Source organism: Colletotrichum lupini, chromosome 7 (assembly GCF_023278565.1).
Source record: "Colletotrichum lupini chromosome 7, complete sequence".
NCBI lineage: Eukaryota > Fungi > Ascomycota > Sordariomycetes > Glomerellales > Glomerellaceae > Colletotrichum > Colletotrichum lupini.
This window is the reverse complement of record NC_064680.1, coordinates 1890706-1906603: the sequence shown is the minus strand read 5'-3', so window position 1 is coordinate 1906603 and position 15898 is coordinate 1890706. Positions and strand designations below refer to the sequence as shown.

Sequence of the window (15898 nt, the reverse complement as noted above, 5' to 3'; positions counted from 1 at the left end):
GGTCAACAAGAATAATATGAGTGATGGGATTAGCGCTAGGGAGGGTACCTATAGAGCGGCAACCGAAGGTGTCGCCCACCTGGCATGGTACTGTAGTGCCAATGTTTCGAGGAGGGTGTGGGTAAAGATGACGTTGATCGATCCTTTTGTAGTTCATCGACTCTTGGGAAGATGTTCTGCCTAGGGTAGACCCCCTGGGCACGTTCGGGGGCCTCGTTTATAGCCTCAGAAGTAGACGGTACATCTTGCATGGCGACACGTCGATGTACTCGATACATCTTGGTCTTGGCTGTCTGCTCGGGTACCGTCTCCTCTTGCCTAATTTGATCTTCTTGAACTTGCGATTGTCCGTTCTCTCGTATGTGAGACAGGAATATCAGTGGGACGCCTTGCGCAGGAATAGCTTGATGCGATTGTGAATCTTGAGTCGTGGAAAGGAGATTAGGAGATAATCTTCCAGGAAGAGATCCGAATCGTTCGTCGGAAGTGCAACATGGCCCCCGGTTCTCGTCGTTCGATTCGTCATACTCGTCAGAGCTGGCGAGGTAATGACGCAAATCAGATATCACATCGGAACGGGGGCTCCAAATGCCCATCAAACAGATTTCGGGGCTGGGATATCGTGGGGATTTCCCCCTCAACAACACGCAGGCCGCTTCGCACACGTGTATGGCCCGGAGGCCAGAACTTCCTCTCTCGCTCTCCCTCAACCCCCGGTCTTGGCAGGGTGGCAGGCAGGAAAAAGATCCGGGACTTGAATCGTGTATAGTGCATCGGACAAGACTACGAATATGGATTGCAGCTCAAAAGCCACGGGGAATGGAACTCCAAATTTCCAGCTTTCCCTTGCCGGACTGACTCCAAACTCCGCTAAACCCCTCACAAACTCCTCATCGCCTTTTCGCTTCAAGTCCATCCCAGGAAACCGATGTTCCCAGCGCCCCCCGGGAATGGACTGTCTTGGGTGGCAAGGGGTCCTATCCGAGCGGCTGGCAACACAGCTCTTCTCGGGTCTCCTGACCTCGTATGCTCACCGTTTTCGTATGAAGAGTCGAGACGGTCTCTGGACGGTTGTGAGCAGGTCACGCAAGCATACCTACTCACACCCCTCTCTTGAATCGCCAAAAAAACGCACAATGTAGCAACTTCCTTGATTAACCCCTCCAGATGGAAATTGCGTCACTGTAATCTCAATAAGGCAGAGTCGCTTCTTATCTTACTTTTTGCCTAGTTCCCCCGGACTCCCGGTGGGAGTCTCGAAGCTCACACCCAAGAGAGCGGCACGACTTACCTGCCCGTTCCGATTGGGAAAGGCTTCGAAATGGTTAAGGTTTGTTGTGTAACCCGTCAACTATGAGATGACGTTGTGGATAATGGACGCGGCCCCGCGCCGCCGGCCAAAGGAGTTGGTTGCGGAGTCTCACTCGCAGCTTGCCTGCCAACCTCTCTCCAGACTCCCGAAATGCTGTTGTCGGCTAAAGTGAAGGTTCACTTACTCATACAAAGCATGCTATTTCGGCAAAAGATGGGTATATCCCGATAGGAATCCCGATTTGTTATCACTTCAAAGCCCGAGCAAGTGGGTGATGGCGGCGGGCAGAACTTGGGCAGAACTTCTCCTCGTCGGCACGAAGAATTAGGTGCTAGCTCGGTTATGCCGTGAAGTTGAAATATCGAGAGCTGAATTGGGAAAAGAGCCTGGTGAATACCGAGACATGTCAGAGCTTTCGCTAAACTAAGGTAAGAGAAAACATGGAAAACATCAGGTCTCACTTTGGCTCTTAGTCCAAATCTGAGTTCAAACCCCGGCCGGCAGTAGATGAGAAGCTGCAGCTGAACATCCCATGGCTTCCTAGGGGCCCTTTCGAAATTAGTCGCTTCTTCGGTTCTATCAGACCGAGCAACCTTGGGCTGTAATTGTTAAATTGTGCATTCTTCAGTAAGTTCAACTAGCTAACTATGAATGGATCCATTGTCAACATGAGTCGATGCTCTCCACCATCTATGATGAGCCCATTAGCTGCGAAATGGTGCTCAAAGACAGTGAGTGCCATGAGTAGGGTCGGGGTGCAATCCCGCGAGGCATGTTTTGAAATTAGGATATTCCCTTCAAGCTTTGCTGGGCAGGACTTGAAGATATATATAGTACTTGTAACGTCGGATAACGGGACACTTCACGAGTGAGATGTACCCTGTGGGTGATGATATTTCCTTGGAAAATGGTCACTGTGACCTGGTGATTTCTCAATTTGAGTTCGATTTCACTGAACATATCATATTTTCGCTTCTCCGGAGACATCTTGGTCGCCCGGCGTCCGTAAATTACTTTGATGTCACATTGTATCCTTATAAGAAATATGTTCAAGATCCTGACTGCGGGGTGTGACTGTGTGCGATCTTGGTTTTCCCCCATGACTACATGCTGGTTACTTTCATGCGCAGAGCCAAGCCCAGAGCTCACCCGAATTTGTGAGAATGAACTCGAGGAGAGACACTGTCTCGAAGTATTAGACGTTCACAATGACTTGGAATTTGATACATGATCGTACATGTCGCTGAGCATCTAGAACACGTGTGAAGTAATTGGTAGTTGCCAGCTGGAGAGGATCACCTGTGACCTCACGCGACCAATCACACCCACCCTGGGCGAACTGCCTTACCCTGCCCTGAGGTGACACCGTGACAGCAAGACAGGCCAATGCAGGGGCCGACAGTGGTCTGTGCTTGGCTTTGGCGAGGGGGATGCCTTAACGAGAGTTGTGATACGTGGGCGGAATTGCTCAGGGACCAGAGGCCAGCCCTTCCAGCCCTTCTGGGCCTTCTAGCCCTCGGATCCCGCCAATCTCAGCCCAGGGAAGGGACGGAGCCGATGGATGCTGCTCCAGCAAAGTACCTTTCATTACCTCATCTCAAGGCTTAAAGCATACCTAGTATCCCGTAGCTGACATGGGGGGCACACCTGCCTGTCTGTACCTTATTGTTAACCTACCCGAGGCCTAGCAGTGATCGCACTAACAAGGCCCCGTCACCGAGGTCGTGCGACGCACCTTCCCCTGCCAGCGCCAGCCCACGTCCGCCCGCCCTCCCCTCTGCCTTCTTGTCAGGGCCAGCGCCAGCAACTGTACCGACCTACTTCCTGCAACACAGATACCACTACCAGCGCCTACTACAAGCACTAGAGCCTTCCTTGGGACCCGACCTTGCGAACAAGACGAAAGTGGATCTCTTCTCTGCGGCTAGGCTCCAATTCTTTCCTCTACCTTACTACGGCTACCTGGCGATCTGCAACCAAACTACACGTACCATACCTCACAGCAGACCACACAAGCCCCGAGTCATCCAACGACACAGCAACTGCAACACAACCCTCAGCAACCCAAGTAAACAAATCTGTCCCTCGACTCAAGCCTCGAAGCCCCCTCGACGCACGTCCGTTAGCCTGCTCCCGAATCACCGCTCTCCCGACGACCTTGCCTCGCCAATTGGCCCGATATACTACCTTCTCTCTGCCCTCTCTTCCCACACCACCTCCCTCCCTCGAACCGCAATCGCCTTGTCCCAAAGACCGACCCCCCGGGCAATCATCCACATCCTCGCGAGAGGGGGGCAATGACTATTCCCCCGCCGAACCATGGCTGATTCGGCCAGGTCCTCGGACAAGAACCCCCGGTCCCCCCTCAAGTCCAAGGTTGTACGCTCTCAGAAGATCTCTCCGCCCAACGATTCCCGGCCCCCACCACCAGGCGTTCCCGACGATCTCGAGGACTTCAGCGACCGCGACATCGAGCAGCACCGCCGTGTTCCCTCCGCTCCGGGAGGACCCATAATCTCGCGTTCCCATACGCCCGGTCACCTTGCCTCCAAGAGTCAAGACCGTCGCCGCAAACCTTCCGAACTCTCCATTCGCCAGCGCTCCCAGTCGGCGTCCCAGGCCCAGGCCTCACAACAGTCTCGTACGACACCCACGAGCGCGAATACCCCTAGGCCTCCGCCACCGTCCTTCCGGCCGAGCAATACTGCCAGCGATGCCACGACGCTGAACAGCAACGATGGCTCCGAATCTACCGGTGGCCACGGCTCCGACCGTGACGGCCGCCGCCCTATCGCCATGCGCTCCACATCTGCCATAGCCGCAAAGCCTTCTTCGCTCCCTCTCTCGTCATCCTCAACGCGCCAGCTCTCGACGACAGTATCCTCAAGATCCGCTCCCAAAGGTCAACATATCCCCTTTCCGCCCCTCCAGGACCCAAAGACTGCGCCAGATGTACCTCCGGCCCCATCATCAGGCATGTACTGGTCGCGAGCGCCCGTCTCAGGGGCTCCCCATACGTCACTTCGCGCTCACACGACCACGCTTGTCGGATCCAACATATTTGTGTTTGGAGGCTGCGACTCACGCGCCTGTTTCAACGAGCTCTACGTCTTTGATGCAGATGCCTTCTACTGGTCCGTACCGCACGTTACCGGCGAGATCCCTGTGCCACTGCGCGCAATGACCTGCACAGCTGTCGGCAAAAAGCTGGTGATTTTTGGCGGTGGCGATGGGCCCGCCTATTACAATGATATATACGTTCTAGACACGACAAATTTCAGGTGGCACCGGCCAAAGATTATAGGCGACCGTGTCCCCTCCAAACGTCGCGCGCACACAGCCTGCTTCTACAAGAACGGCATCTACATCTTTGGAGGCGGTGATGGGGTTCGCGCTCTCAACGATGTCTGGCGCCTCGACGTTAGCGATATGAACAAGATGTCATGGAAGCTTGTCTCCGGGCCGGAGCGGGCCCCGCCCCCGGGCGTCCGGGAGACTCGCCCGAAGCCCCGCGGCTACCACACCGCCAACATGGTGGGAAGCAAGCTGATCATCTTTGGCGGCTCCGATGGCGGCGAGTGCTTCAACGACGTGTGGGTCTACGACGTCGACGCCCATATCTGGAAAGCCGTGTCCATCCCGCAGACCTACCGCCGCCTATCACATACGGCCACCCTCGTCGGCTCCTATCTATTCATTGTTGGTGGACACGATGGTAACGAGTACTCCAACGATGTCCTGCTGCTTAACCTCGTTACCATGACGTGGGATCGTCGGCGCGTCTATGGATTGCCGCCTAGTGGCCGTGGATATCACGGCACCGTTCTGTATGATAGCCGTCTGTTCATCATTGGTGGATTTGACGGCAGCGAAGTGTTTAGCGATGTCTGGATGTTGGAACTGGCTGTGCACGCGTATTATTCCCAGATTAGCCACTTCACTATTGAGGTCTAAGATTCAAGGAAGAAGCGGGGAGCCTGCCGTTGTTCTTGCTTTTTCAACAGCATTTTTGCCATATACCGTAATCTGGGTTAATCTGTTTCTCCTCACCCCAAATTTCGTGCGTCGTTTTCCAAAGCAGCAATGCTTCTTATCTACAGCTATCTACCTATGCTTGATGACGGAACGGCTTTATTACAATCCTAGGTGGGCGATGGATAGGCAGGTGGGCAGGCAGGCATGCGTTATCCTTTGTTTTTATTTACCTATCTTATATACCTGTTGAACATATCTGGCCCTTTCACATCAGAGGGATAGAGACGCTGAGTGTTGGGATCTGCTCTCGTGTCCTCTTCGCTTATCTATCATTGTGTGACGTGACGTGACGAATCCGTAATTATGAGATCTCTCTCAACTACGAAGATACTTAGCATGTAACATCGGGTGGTGGTTGCCCTTGTTTGTATCCGTACATCACCCAATCGTGGGATGCCGGATCGACAAACGCAACTCGTACTTTTTTTTTTGGACTGACTCGCGAGTCTTTCGGTGTCTGGCCTGGCCCGTACCGCTTGCTGCGCGAGTAGGGGGCGGATGGATGAATGGATGGATGGATGGGGTTTTTGATGCGGGGAGGTACGTCATTCCAGCAAGGGAGTTGTTCTCGATGATCATTTGGAGTCGTTTTTTTTGTGAGTGAGTCGAGGCAAGTACGTAGAGGGAGTTGGAGTAGGTATTCTTGGACTTGGAGTAGCAAAGAAAAAAAGTTACCGTCGGAGGTCCCAGGACGGAGGAGACGGAGGGCAAGGAGGAAAAGGAGGAGGGAAAGGAGGGGTGGGTTGCGCTCCGCCAAGGATCACGGGAGCTTGGCCCCCCTCCTCTCTCTCGTCTCGATGTTCCGCTGTACGAATACCGTAGCCTAGCGTGTTCTGGGTAAGTAGCTAGTGTTTCCGTTCCCCTGCGGATTCCTCAAGGTAAATGGCAACGAAACCGATAACGGGCATCGAAAATAGAAGAATGGTGGCTTCGGATTCATAATTGCTTGGGGGAGTAGCGGGCATATATGGATCTGGTGTATGGTCGTATCACGCCACCTGAGTGGTCTGATGATACGTGTGCAGAGAAGGGCTATCGCTTGCCTCTCTGCAATTACTCACACGGGAACTGCGTTGGCAGCTGTGACCAGAAGGTGAATTAAGTAGAAATTGTATTCGGCAAAGACTTGCTACACCGCCGGATTGATATATCAGACATCTAGTTTCTCGCTTGCCAATGTCGCCCTCTCATGGTGACATTCGAACAATCATCAATGGGTGTTGAACGACGAGGCCGTGGCCCGGTCATCGACACTTTTCTCCCTATATAAATATAACGCCGGCAATGCAAAATGAAAATCATCCGCCAAGCTGATCTCCCTGCTCCGTGGGGAACTTTGCTCTGCGAAAGACATAGGAAATAATTCGTACATTGAACCCTGTACGGGTTCATGGAACTGGTGGATGGATGGGTGATAAGTCGAGTGATGCTTCTAGAAATGTTTACTTCTGCTCGGAAGCCTTGCGGGCAGCGATGCGGCGCTCCTCGGCAGCAACCATATCTGTTTGATAGAATGTCAGTAACGAGCTCCGGTAACAAGAGTGGGGATCGGCTGATCACCCGCTCGGGGAGATAAGCCTGGGGAATGCCAACGTACCCTTCCATAGGTCCTGGCCCTCGTACTCCTCCTTGTGAATCTTCTTCTCAATGAGGTGCTTGTGCTCCGGGTCCTCGGGGTCGATAATCATAACCGTCTCCCAGCGGCCGGCGCCCGTCTTGGCGTCCTGCATCTCAAAGGCGGCGGTCACGACAAGCATGACGACGGCGAGGGCCTGCGCGTAGACACGAGCCTGAACGAGCTTCTGCGCGCCCGTGAGGTACTTGTCCTTGCCGACGATGGCGAGCGCGACGCCCATGGACGCGAGCCACGACGCAAAGACGATGGAGTACCGGTTCTCGCGGCCCCACTCCTTGAGCTTCTGCATCTCCGTCTCGTTGGCCTTGGCCTCGGCGATGGCGCGCGCCGTCGCGTCCTTGTAGCCGTACATGGGGTCCTTTTCCTTGCCGAAGCGGATGGACTCGCGGTCGGCGTGGACGATGGCACCAAAGGTCGCGGACGAGGTGACGAGGAAGGAGCGGAAGGGGAGGGTGAGCTGGCGGAAGGCAGGGTAGCGCTTGGTTGCGAAGAGGACGCCGCCGAGTCCGACAGCCAGACCGGCCGTGCCGCCAATGAGGCCGGCCTTGACAACGACGCTGTAGTGCTCTGCCTCCTCTTCTTTGCTGAGGACCTTCATGATTGCGGTTTATGCGGGGTGGTTGTGGTGTGTTAAATAGTGTGGACCTTTCGGATCGCAGAGGGGGGAACAGGTATTTGCTCCTCAATGGGGGCAAAAGAACTGAAGCTGCAAAAAGAGTTGTTTAGGAGCGCAGCCTTGTAGGTTTTGGTGTTGTCGGGATCTGAGCCGGCGGTGGTGGTCGTGGGGATAGTAGTGTCGTAATTACGTGGTGGTTGGTGACGGATGGATGACGGATCGGGATTCGAAGCTACCTTTGCTCGTTTTCGCTAAGGTCAATGGTCTCAGTGAATCGCGGTCTTGAAATTTTTGATAGATGTTTCTGTGCAGCTGAGAATAGTGAGGCTGAAGAAGGTGTCAATGGCCTTATATCCAATGAATGGAATTGTCAAAGTTGATGACAGATGCAGACGGCGATTGAAAACCTGGTGGACGGGACGCCGCGTGGGCGAAAAAAGCTCTCATGGGACCCAGAATCGTGCCATGAGGTCGTCGCTACGGCATGATGTAATGGACCCTTGTTGCCCGGTCTTTGCCGTCCCGCAAGTGCTGGCCCTGCTCTCAGTAACGCCTCGCGGCACCACAAAGCGGCTGTTCAGCGGCCGGGCTCTCTCTCAGTCTAGAGCCCTCTGCGGAATCACTCACCTCTACAAACACCGAGAAATTTCCGCACTGGCTGAGTAAGCCGTGAGGGAACAATTTCATCTCTTCTGATTGGCCGTCACATCCCTCAGAGACACAAAAAAACCGGACGAGGCGCCGCACATTCCCATCGGTCGTCAGTCTGACCACTTTGCCAGAGAGTTCCCTATTTTCGCCGTTTGCTCGAGGCTCCAGTAAATTATGGGATTTCAAACGCCGAACGCCTTGTCCCCCCCGAGGCTTCAGGCAGACTGCTGCGGTGGAAATACCTGGAGATCGCCGACTTATGTCCACCGCTTTCCTGATGACGGGAACGCCGCTCTCGGGTTGGGTCAACTCTCTCTCCGCGTTGGTCGGGCCTGAGCGCCCGGCAAGAAATGCTGCCTTCCAAGTCCATCGAATCCGACCTGCCGAGGGCGACCCCTTTTGACATCGAAGTCTCCCCGTAGAACGGCCCCTTTCACTCACCGGCCGCGCCCGAACGCTCAGCCCGGTGCCCCATAATATCCGTGTACGCACATGCCGTTGGACACGAATAAGCAAGGTACGAATACTCGCCAGATGCTCTCTGTAAAGATGGGAGTGGCCTGATGTTGGTAATCTGCATTTCTGACACCACTCTCACCGCCTATACCATTTTGCCATTCCCCTTTATTTGAATTGTGCGCTAGCCAGGCGCATGCGGCAAAGACGATCCTGTAATCGTAGTACCAGAGTGCGCATGAAGGGTTGTTCCGAGGTCGCCCTAGAAATAATCTGCCGTGCTTGTTGTTGTTTCTTCCCAGCCCTTGACCGCCCTGCCATGGCTATGAGTTGTTCTCCTCTCGCAAGTGGGGGCTCAGGGTCAAGCCATGTTGAACGACGCTTCGCAACAACTAGAATGGCTTCTAGCAAGATGTCAGCTGGCTACCAAGGCCATGCGTTGCCTCTTGCTTCATACTGGTGCTAGGCAGCAAAAGGAATCGCATCTATGTGTTTGTCAGTCGATTCCCGCGCCGTGTTGGGCGTCTTCCCCGCAAAGCGCGGCGCTTGGAGATGCCTGGGAAAAGTGCGTGGTGTTTCTGAGCAAGCTTCGCAGATTCGCAAGACTGGCCTGAAGTAAATGTTCAGCGCAGAAAGTGTCCAACAACACATCTTGGCGGTGTGTGGACGAGCATTCAGAGGCGGTGAGTAGAAACTCATCTCATGACTGCGTCAAACCGGCAAAACCCAAATCCTTTCCAGCGTGGTAGTGGTGGTGCCGTTGGTGCATTGGCGCGAGAATATAGGAGGCCAAATTTCCGTAGCTTAACTCTCGTCGAGTTTCGGGTGCTCTTCTGTTTCAAAGCTTCGAGAGATACTCAGGGTCCAAGTCATGCAGTCCACCAATATCCACATGCAACAGAGCTTCCGCCCCGATTCAGGGTCCTCGCTATTATGCGTTGCATACAGAGTACAGATGCGCCCCGTAATTCTCACCGCTGGTTGGGTGATGGATGACTCCGTCGTAATACACAGTCTACGGATTCGTGTGTCATTATGGCAAACAAAATCACAGACTAGGTCAAGGTCTCCTACGTAGTAAATTAGTGAAGGACCGTCCTCACTAGATATTGATGAGAGGGACGGGGGCGATTCCCGTGCGCCTCATTCTTCAGCCCGAACCGTCTTCTAGAAACCTTCCACGATCCTTGCTAGGGTCAGGGTCCTCTGTGCGCTCCCGCCTGCCACGTTTGCCCTCAGCCCCCGACAAAGCCCGAGTCACCGAGCGACTTGTAGCTTTTGGGCGTACGGAGGATGGATCTCGAAAGCTCGAAGCCACGGTAGCTGACCTAAGTCTAAATCATCACTAGGCCTCAAATGGCTGCTTCTTCCTTGTTGAAGGTTGTCTTCGTTGGTGTAGGTATTCGTTTCGTGCGCCCCTTTAGCACCTACATTTCCAATGTTGTCCGTCATCCACAGCGTTACTTCATTCGTAAGGTCGTCCGAACTGCTGGCTCTGGGCCTCCTTTAGTCTGAATCATGCCTCATGCATGCATCATGGACTGTCGTTGTGCGGAGGCTGTTTGAGGGCAACCCCTTGTGGTATTGGGCCTACTTCGGCAATGCCCTCTCTACCTAACACCGCGTCTAGGCTTCATCCTGGGCGAGTCCGGTCCGAAGCTCTCAGATCGGCTGGCGCCGAGTCATTCGCTCGAAGCGAACACGGCGTTGAAGACATTACGTACCCGTCCAGAATAATTCGGCTTTAGCACCAAGTAGTGCGTATAAGCCCTGGAGTTGCTTAGCAAGGCATCTTCCCATCCCGCTATACCTGTATGTCGAGAACAACCAAGAATGATTGGTAATAAGCGTTGAAGCCAGATGCCCTCTCGGGCATTCGAAAGCAGGCTCTGAGAGTAGCTCTTGTGAGGGTATGCCAGGCCCTTCGCAATTGGGGAGTTCATGGGTGGCCGATATTGCTGTTGGGTTATGGAGCGTTCCGCTAGAATCTAGGGCTTCCCAAATAACATTTGTGGTTTGTGATGATTGAGGGACTACGGATATGCAGCCAGAGAGTTAAGGAGCCACAAGGCTCAATAGCAATAAGGCACGGAACCTGTAATAATCTCCTACCCGAGGGACAAAATATCGGCTCGTGTGCAGAACCATGTGTATCCACAGGTGGGCCGGTGAAGAGTGATGGACAGCCGACCATGCAGTATCGAGATTGCGGCATTTCAGGCGTTACCCCGCTACGGTTCCTGGCATTAACACATCGCCATCTGGGTGGACGGCCGAAGTGAACACAGGTAAACTGACCTGTGGGGGGGGGGGGGGGGGGGGGTGTTAGCTGACCACCCCACATTTTCACGTGAGTATGGCCCGTGCCACTCCGTAGGTGATCTCAAAGTAATGCGGAATCGATTCAAAATCGATTCTAAATTAGTTTTATACTAAATTAATATAATATAAGTAATTTTTAATATTAAAATTTTATTTTATAATTAAATTACTTATAGATATGTTTTTTAGTATTTTTTAGAAAAGTAGTATTATAATAACTAAAATTAAATTATAAAACTACTATTAAATATTAAAATTAATAAAGAATCGATTTAGAATTAATTCTAAACTAGTTCTAAATTAATTCTAAACTAATTCTAAATAAACTTTAAAATTATTAAAAATATATTTTTAAAGTATAAAAAACTTAAATTATTATATTTGAATAAATTATTAAATACTTTAATTAATATAATATATTTATAAAAATATTTTTTTTATATTAAAATAAGTATATTTTATTATGTTTAAGTTATAATTTAGAATTAGTTCTAAATCGATTCCGAATTAGTTCTAGATTAACTTAAGATTAGTTTAGAACTAGGTCAGCTGGACCCACTTTTCTTCACGGGCCAATCAAAAGAGCGCTCAGGTCACGTCCCTTTTCCTTGGTCAGGTCAGGTAACCGGGGGGGCCACAGGTCAGTTTACCTGTGTTCACCGGCCGAACGGTGGACAAACGCTGACGTTACCGTAGCCGTCTCCGCGATCTCGGCCGGGTCGTGTAACATGAGGAGTGTTCGGGACTCCGTGCCTGCGGGGTGAAGTGTGGGTGGTGGTGTCAGTGTTGGTGGTTCGTCGGCCAAGCGCACGCAGGATCTTGGATTGCTCCTTCAACAGTTGGCCGGGTCGGCGGGGAGACAATTGTGGCAAGCCGGTTTTGATGAGCAAGATCGGCGAGGGAAATCGTACAATATGATGCTTCTGGCCACGGCCATCACATGCAGCACGTAGGTCAACAGCGGGTCATACCATCGAGGGTGCAGCCTAGGTAGGAGTGAAGTGGATGGGTTCGAGATCGAGGTGTAAACCCAAGATCGCACAGAGATCCGGTAGCTTGCGGCCACGCTTCGAAGCCCATGTGCACCTCATCTGGTGGGAGAGAGATGACAAGCGAGTCAATCCCCTGGAGATCTACGGCTCTTTTGGTCCACTGCCCTGGACCACGTTGCCTGTCAAATCACAGTCTGGGGGTGAAAACATGGCAGAAAAGTTGGTACAGCGCATTGCCAATCCAAGCTGTATCTCACTGAGATGAAGGTTGCGGCGAGCCCCAGCAAGGGGGAAAGGTTATTCCAAAGTTTTTGGGACGAGGAAATGATGCATCGAGTATTGAGGGGCGCCGTTTGCGGCGGTACTTTGGTGTTGAGATTTTGGGATATCATTCGGTGTACGGAGTACGGAGTATGCGTTTGCTGTTTTTCGCTTTCCGCGGCTGCGGACAAAGTCGATCTTTTCCAACTTGTAAGTTGTCCGTGGCTTCCTCTACCTGCAACTCGTTCATCAGTCTGCAGGCGAAATGAAAAGCCTCGGTCTTCTCAAACGCGCCCATGTTCCGTGCTTGATGAGCCAGGGAGTATGTGTATCTGTTCGGAATTGCTGTAGATCGTGGGCGGTCGTCTGCCGTGGTAGGTAAAGTGTCCGTGAGAAACGTCCCACACCGCCTTTCCTCCCAAGAACGAGGTGTCCGTAGTGACGATGGGTTGCTCGTTACAAACGGTCCTCCCCTCTGAGACAGGTCAGAAATGTCGGCGAAATTGGGATCCAGGTATGCGGCGCTAAAGAGCGGTGTTCGTGGGCAGCTTTGAGATTTGCCAGCCTCTGCTTCCGCCAGCCAGCCAGCCAAGGATACATAGGAGCCATGTCCCTGAGTAGCAAAGTGTCAAGTGCCTCGCGCAGCCCACCCATGCGACGGTGAATTCATCCGGAGCGGGAGCGAATTCTGGGAAAAGGCAGCAGGGTGTGCACGGCGAACGTTAGGCTCGTTTTAGTTGTTACGGCTAGCAAGGGTATCGTAGCGAGACACAGACCTGGCGCCCCGACGCTGGACTTGGCTGCGTCTTTGGCCTTGGGGGTGCCATTGTCGAAACTGTCATTCGTCGGATCCGGAGTGGACCGGCGTCGGTGGGGTGTTGCTTCTGTTCCGCTTCTGCATGTATTCGCTGCACCGTGTTCCCATTCCCAGCCGTGCCAGCGTGCCATTGCCTCCACCATGAGGTAAACGTCGTGGGTAAGGCACCCAGCCCAGGACCCCGAAAGCAGACATGCAAGTATTGTAGGACCTGACCGCCTTCCTTGCTGCGGGCTCAGAGGTTACAGAGCTGAGAGACCCTGTTTCTGCCACTTTCTTTTCCGACGTTCCCACAAACTTCTTAGGAATTTCCATGGATGTCACCTTGAGCTCGCTTTGAGTTCCCTGAGTGCTTGACCGTCGTCATATGCGTAGAAAGCGAAGCAGGAAGCAGGCATCGTCCGAGGCGCATCTCCTCTCCCTCCATCTCTATCCTGCTGTGTGCACTATGCAGTGACAGACAGGAATCGTATCTAGAATCTAGTTACTAGAGGGGTTTGCTGGAGTGGTGATGGTTGGCACACCAAGAGTTCGGAACCCCTTCCGTAGCCTCCTACCTTCCTTCTGTCTGAAATTTGGGATATGCTGTTGACTCGGCCGCTTCGGAAAGCCATGCAGTATTCTGCCTCGCTTTTCTTCTTGCTCGTCTTCTCAGCCTAGTGCACTTTTCCTTCAGCAACAATTTTGTATCTCGTCTTTATTGTTGTAGACGGTCAATCACCGAGGACGGGTAGCGGCCGATGAGTGCAGTACATAGACTTGACATGGAGCATGGAGTGGCCAAGCAGGCCTGTCCCCGACACCAAATGTCTGGCTATGAGTCAAGCATGGCAGCTTAGAGGCGGGTGTGCGGCAGCCCTGTCCAGTCATCTCGTGGCATCTCCATCCGTCGGTACCGTAGGATCCACCGCTACAGAATAATTCTGGGCAATTCGTGGCTCGCTGACGTTGATTTTCTGATTTGACGTTGTTGCCAGCCGGCGCTTCTTGCGGAGCTCAACTTGTATGAGAAACTTCCACGAAAATCAATATTGGGTCTTTTGGCACATCGCTCGCGGCTCGCATCTGCGGACAAGCCCTGGGGGGAGGGGGCGAGTTGGAGTAGCAGCCTCCAATATGTCTGAGTACTGTACGTTTGCTCGGAGGCATCATCGATGGTCGCATAAATGACGCCTGCGATTGGCCTGCGGCTGGTGACGTCCTTGTCGGCAAGGCAGGTTGACGATCAGGCGCAGGGCCGGCGCAGCTCACCCGCCAACCAGCCTCTCTCAGCTGGAGCCGATGGTGCCTGTCCTGTATTCGTAGAGTATATTCGCACCAGCAGCCAGCCAGCTTGACCAGCCTTTCGTGTCTCGCAGGACTCCGACCCAGCGCTCCGGGTTACTCGAAGTAGACAGGCTCACTGGTCCATGTTTGGCAACCTGAATCGTGCCTGTGCGTGACTTGTCGGTATAGGAGATGAGAGGTGATGAAATAGTTCCATCGATCCAAGTACGTATCCGTCGAAGGTAGGCATTTCATGTGGCCTGGCGTGGATATGGTGGGCAGACAGGCTCGACGGCTCCATTTAACACAGTGACCATGACCTTGTTCGATTCCTAGAGCGTCCCCAAGAGACTGGGTCGATCACGTAACGGTTTGGATCCTGCTCCGTCCCCTGTGCTTGAGGCCTTCATCTCTGACACGGGATTCATATTCATCCCCGTGGAACCTGCCGTTTGTGTCTTTTCCCTTCCTTCCTTGGAGAGCAAAGATGGGCTATCGCAGGTGGGAACAGCGGAAAATAGACGGTGGATAAGAAGCGTTTGATCATGGATCGTGTAAGTCGTTGCGCTAGGATAGCCTGTGACAGACGTAGACAAGACTTTGCCTGGGAGGTAGCGTCGAAAGGGGAGGCTAAGGGACCAATGGAACATAATTGGGGGCCGGCCGGGATGGTGCCGGCACATGTCGACGGACGCCGCTGGCCGTGTGGCAACAAGCTGGTCTAGGAACGGTTCGATGCTGTGTGATGGATGTGTGCGGTTTTGGCGAGAAGGTATCCAGCATGGCAGAAACGCGTCTGAGAGTGGTCTGTACAGAGCCATGTAGCGGAACTCGTCTCTTATTTCGATTGATCGATCAATGATGACTGCTGCTAATGCCAGAATGCCGGGCGGCGGGGAGAGATTTGCAGCCACAAACGAGGTGTGTTATTCCAGACTTTACGGAGTACTTCGTACGAATATTCGCAGGTAAGAGAAGAGGATATCCGCCATTACGTACCTTGCCGTATGGTATCCGCCTCGAGGCAAGCGCTAAAATTCATTACAGGGCTACAGGCAGGCCTGCAGGCAAGCCCTCGTCTTCGCCTGTTCATTATTGCTTCTTCTTCGACGTCGGTGCCTCCCTTGCCCTCCTTCGAGACTCGAGAGTGAGAATGGAGTCGTGAAAGAGTGGGATCGCAGGTCCCCTGGGGCGCCAGCTGGTCGGCTTGTTGCTTTTTCCTCGTCTGTTGTTCCTTCCTCGGTGGATCGTGCCACGCCTGCCTCAAGAAAAGTCCCTTGCTATGACCGTTGCCTTGCCTTTACCTTACCTTTTCCGGACCTGTTATTCGTCGAGAAGATCGTCTGACCCAGGACGTACTTGCCTGCCCGGTGTCATCTCCTGCCTCCTTCCTGTCGTCGCCGCCTCCGTCGTTCATGCGGAGCGTCGAGCAGGAGCGCTTACCGCACTGAGATGCGTACCTACCTGTTCATACCTTCCTTACCTTATGTATCAGCTTGTTGGAAGTTCTGCCACGGAAGATGAGGTACGGAGC

At 53.1% G+C, this 15898-nt stretch overlaps 7 protein-coding genes across 7 annotated transcripts; 1 reads left to right on the top strand and 6 right to left on the bottom strand.

Annotated features, from left to right (window-relative positions):
• Positions 1 to 48: 48 nt before the first annotated feature.
• Positions 49 to 2299, bottom strand: CLUP02_13591 (uncharacterized protein; the record flags this gene model as incomplete). Its single annotated transcript, XM_049292529.1, has 11 exons — positions 49 to 143; positions 203 to 655; positions 712 to 959; positions 1035 to 1063; positions 1136 to 1182; positions 1243 to 1351; positions 1425 to 1435; positions 1497 to 1698; positions 1774 to 1911; positions 1959 to 2119; positions 2179 to 2299. The coding sequence occupies 11 exons, from the start codon at positions 2297 to 2299 to the stop codon at positions 49 to 51; spliced, it is 1614 nt and encodes a 537-aa protein (XP_049149675.1).
• Positions 2300 to 3631: 1332 nt separating this feature from the next.
• On the top strand, positions 3632 to 5266 carry CLUP02_13590 (kelch domain-containing protein; the record flags this gene model as incomplete). Its single annotated transcript, XM_049292528.1, has 1 exon — positions 3632 to 5266. One exon carries the CDS (start codon positions 3632 to 3634, stop codon positions 5264 to 5266), a length of 1635 nt encoding a protein of 544 aa, XP_049149674.1.
• A 459-nt stretch (positions 5267 to 5725) lies between these two features.
• CLUP02_13589 (uncharacterized protein) lies at positions 5726 to 5926 on the bottom strand (the record flags this gene model as incomplete). Its single annotated transcript, XM_049292527.1, has 1 exon — positions 5726 to 5926. The coding sequence occupies one exon, from the start codon at positions 5924 to 5926 to the stop codon at positions 5726 to 5728; it is 201 nt and encodes a 66-aa protein (XP_049149673.1).
• Positions 5927 to 6789: 863 nt separating this feature from the next.
• Positions 6790 to 7581, bottom strand: CLUP02_13588 (uncharacterized protein; the record flags this gene model as incomplete). Its single annotated transcript, XM_049292526.1, has 2 exons — positions 6790 to 6848; positions 6945 to 7581. The coding sequence occupies 2 exons, from the start codon at positions 7579 to 7581 to the stop codon at positions 6790 to 6792; spliced, it is 696 nt and encodes a 231-aa protein (XP_049149672.1).
• Positions 7582 to 7613: 32 nt separating this feature from the next.
• Positions 7614 to 8046, bottom strand: CLUP02_13587 (uncharacterized protein; the record flags this gene model as incomplete). Its single annotated transcript, XM_049292525.1, has 2 exons — positions 7614 to 7850; positions 7984 to 8046. The coding sequence occupies 2 exons, from the start codon at positions 8044 to 8046 to the stop codon at positions 7614 to 7616; spliced, it is 300 nt and encodes a 99-aa protein (XP_049149671.1).
• An 828-nt stretch (positions 8047 to 8874) lies between these two features.
• CLUP02_13586 (uncharacterized protein) lies at positions 8875 to 9405 on the bottom strand (the record flags this gene model as incomplete). Its single annotated transcript, XM_049292524.1, has 3 exons — positions 8875 to 9110; positions 9164 to 9191; positions 9313 to 9405. The coding sequence occupies 3 exons, from the start codon at positions 9403 to 9405 to the stop codon at positions 8875 to 8877; spliced, it is 357 nt and encodes a 118-aa protein (XP_049149670.1).
• Positions 9406 to 11674: 2269 nt separating this feature from the next.
• On the bottom strand, positions 11675 to 15185 carry CLUP02_13585 (uncharacterized protein; the record flags this gene model as incomplete). The annotated part of the gene is made up of 17 exons (XM_049292523.1): positions 11675 to 11781; positions 11866 to 12014; positions 12071 to 12119; positions 12182 to 12266; positions 12339 to 12488; positions 12517 to 12894; positions 12932 to 12969; positions 13058 to 13332; positions 13423 to 13544; positions 13623 to 13754; positions 13820 to 13912; positions 13995 to 14098; positions 14146 to 14288; positions 14350 to 14365; positions 14417 to 14519; positions 14649 to 14696; positions 14784 to 15185. The coding sequence occupies 17 exons, from the start codon at positions 15183 to 15185 to the stop codon at positions 11675 to 11677; spliced, it is 2394 nt and encodes a 797-aa protein (XP_049149669.1).
• Positions 15186 to 15898: the final 713 nt, after the last annotated feature.